A 1,945-nucleotide genomic window follows, 5' to 3' on the forward strand; every position below is an offset into this window, starting at 1 on the left:
AGGGGGGGGGGTCAGCTGTGCTTTCATGGAATCAATACAATCAATTGTTTTTATGGGGCATTGAACTTATGATCGGCTCAAATAGAAGCGAAAGGCGACAAAAAAGAACAATATTTATTAAAAACCAAATCAACCTCAACAATATATTACGTTTGTTCGTTTTTTGTTTGAGTAAAGAGAAGCACATCGACACAGTAAAGGTTATTTAGTGCTTGGTTTGGGGGGGGGGGGGGTAAGACAGACAGGAACAACAGATAGAAAGTAAAGAGTTATAGGATCTACCACCCCCCAACCCAGCCTCTTTTAAACAAATCACTAGAAACAGAAAAATCACGATATAATAGGACTGTCCCCGGCGCGCACGGCTCGTGACAGACAGGCAAGCTGTGGCCTCTATAAATAAAGCAGGTCAGGTGTATAAAAAGGCAGCGTCGTCATTTCGGCACGTGCGACATCACCTGGCGTTAGGGAGAGTACACGCGTACACTGCACTGCTGAGCTGACTGGAAGTTGTTAACAGTACAGTATGGAGCCATTTGAGGTAAGGAATGAACACAATGAAGCACACGTAAAACGTTTAACCCCTTCGTTGTTAAAATGTTTCCCTCTATGTTGGTGCAGACACGATAAAAGTCTCCATTAAAAAGAGATTAAAACTCAAAGCCAGATACTACTAACCCCCTTTTTTTCAGAAAAAGAAACCGCACAAGCTGTAAAGGCCGCTACACACCTGCAGTTAGAATTGTTCGAGTTGAGTTGTCGAGTAAACCCGCCAATCAAGCCCGCTACACACCTGCAGTTAGAATCGTTCGAGTTGAACTGTCGAGTTAACCCGTCAGTTAACGTCTGCTACACACCAGCAGTTAGAATTATTTGAGTTGAACTGTTGTGCTAACCCGTCAGGTAAACCGGAACACGGTACGTGTGTATCCACACCGCACAAGCAGACGGCAAACATTCCATTGCTGTCATGGCGGAACATAAAATTGGCCTACTTATCAAATACAATAAATAAGCGAAAATATAATTTTGTAAATAAGCAATAAATCGAGCAGTGTATGCTTTGACTTTGTTAATTTTGACACGCTGAGTTCAAAAATATTATTATTATTTTTATAACCAGAGTGATATTTGTGTTTTAACGTGTTGAAAATTTTCTTCCCGGCTGAAAAAAAATCAAAGGGACGCCGCCTTTATGTTACAAGCCCCCAAAAATATGACACTGTCGCCTGCAGAGGGCGAACCACTCCCATACACACCTTCCATTCCACAGGCAGGTCGGCCCGTTTGAGTGAATCTGCGAGTCTCACTGCAGGTGTGTAGCGGGCTTAACTGTATTGAAACTTCCCCAGGTATACCACGGGAGGGAACCAGTTCGGGGAATGCAAGTCAGTACATGACATACGTCTACATAGCAGTGACGGGGTTAAACTTGACCTGGGCAGGATACATGTATCAAGATTGAAAAATAATTGTGACTTGTCTTGAAGCCCATCATGTACTTGTAGCCACAATCATAATATCTGTCATTGCACGTTTCGAGAAGAACAACTCGGTTTATTACATTTTTATAATTCACCGGTGCGTTTAATTTCAATTCAAAACTGTTTATATTTACAATATCTTCACTCCTCTCCCTTTAATACAGTAAGTTCTATTTTTTGTAATTTGCGTTAACATTGGGCAAGTATTCTTTTGTCTGTCAGTTGTTAGAGTGGGATTGAGTTTGGCTGGAGAGCAGTCGAGCATTTTTTAAAAACCATCCTCGATGACAGCATTGGTTGGGTTGAAGCAACGTTAATTCCATTTTCTCAGGGTATTTGTCTTAGGTCTTAGCCAGCATATTACATATAAATACTATCATGTAGATCACATATAAATATGAAAGAGAGAGAGAGAGAGACTAGAGATAGAGAGAGAGAGAGAGAGAGAGAGAGAGAGGAGA

At 41.4% G+C, this 1,945-nt stretch overlaps 1 protein-coding gene across 1 annotated transcript in view; it reads left to right on the top strand.

The window, feature by feature from the left end:
- Positions 1-451: 451 nt before the first annotated feature.
- The window catches only part of LOC101856995 (cytosol aminopeptidase), a gene marked incomplete in the record, with an annotated part of 30,864 nt that continues 29,370 nt past the window's right edge, over positions 452-1,945 (top strand). Inside the window, 1 exon segment of the mRNA XM_035969693.1 lies at positions 452-541. Coding sequence (XP_035825586.1) covers positions 527-541 — 15 coding nt within the window.

This window comes from Aplysia californica, unplaced genomic scaffold (assembly GCF_000002075.1).
Source record: "Aplysia californica isolate F4 #8 unplaced genomic scaffold, AplCal3.0 scaffold00008, whole genome shotgun sequence".
Classification (NCBI taxonomy): domain Eukaryota; kingdom Metazoa; phylum Mollusca; class Gastropoda; order Aplysiida; family Aplysiidae; genus Aplysia; species Aplysia californica.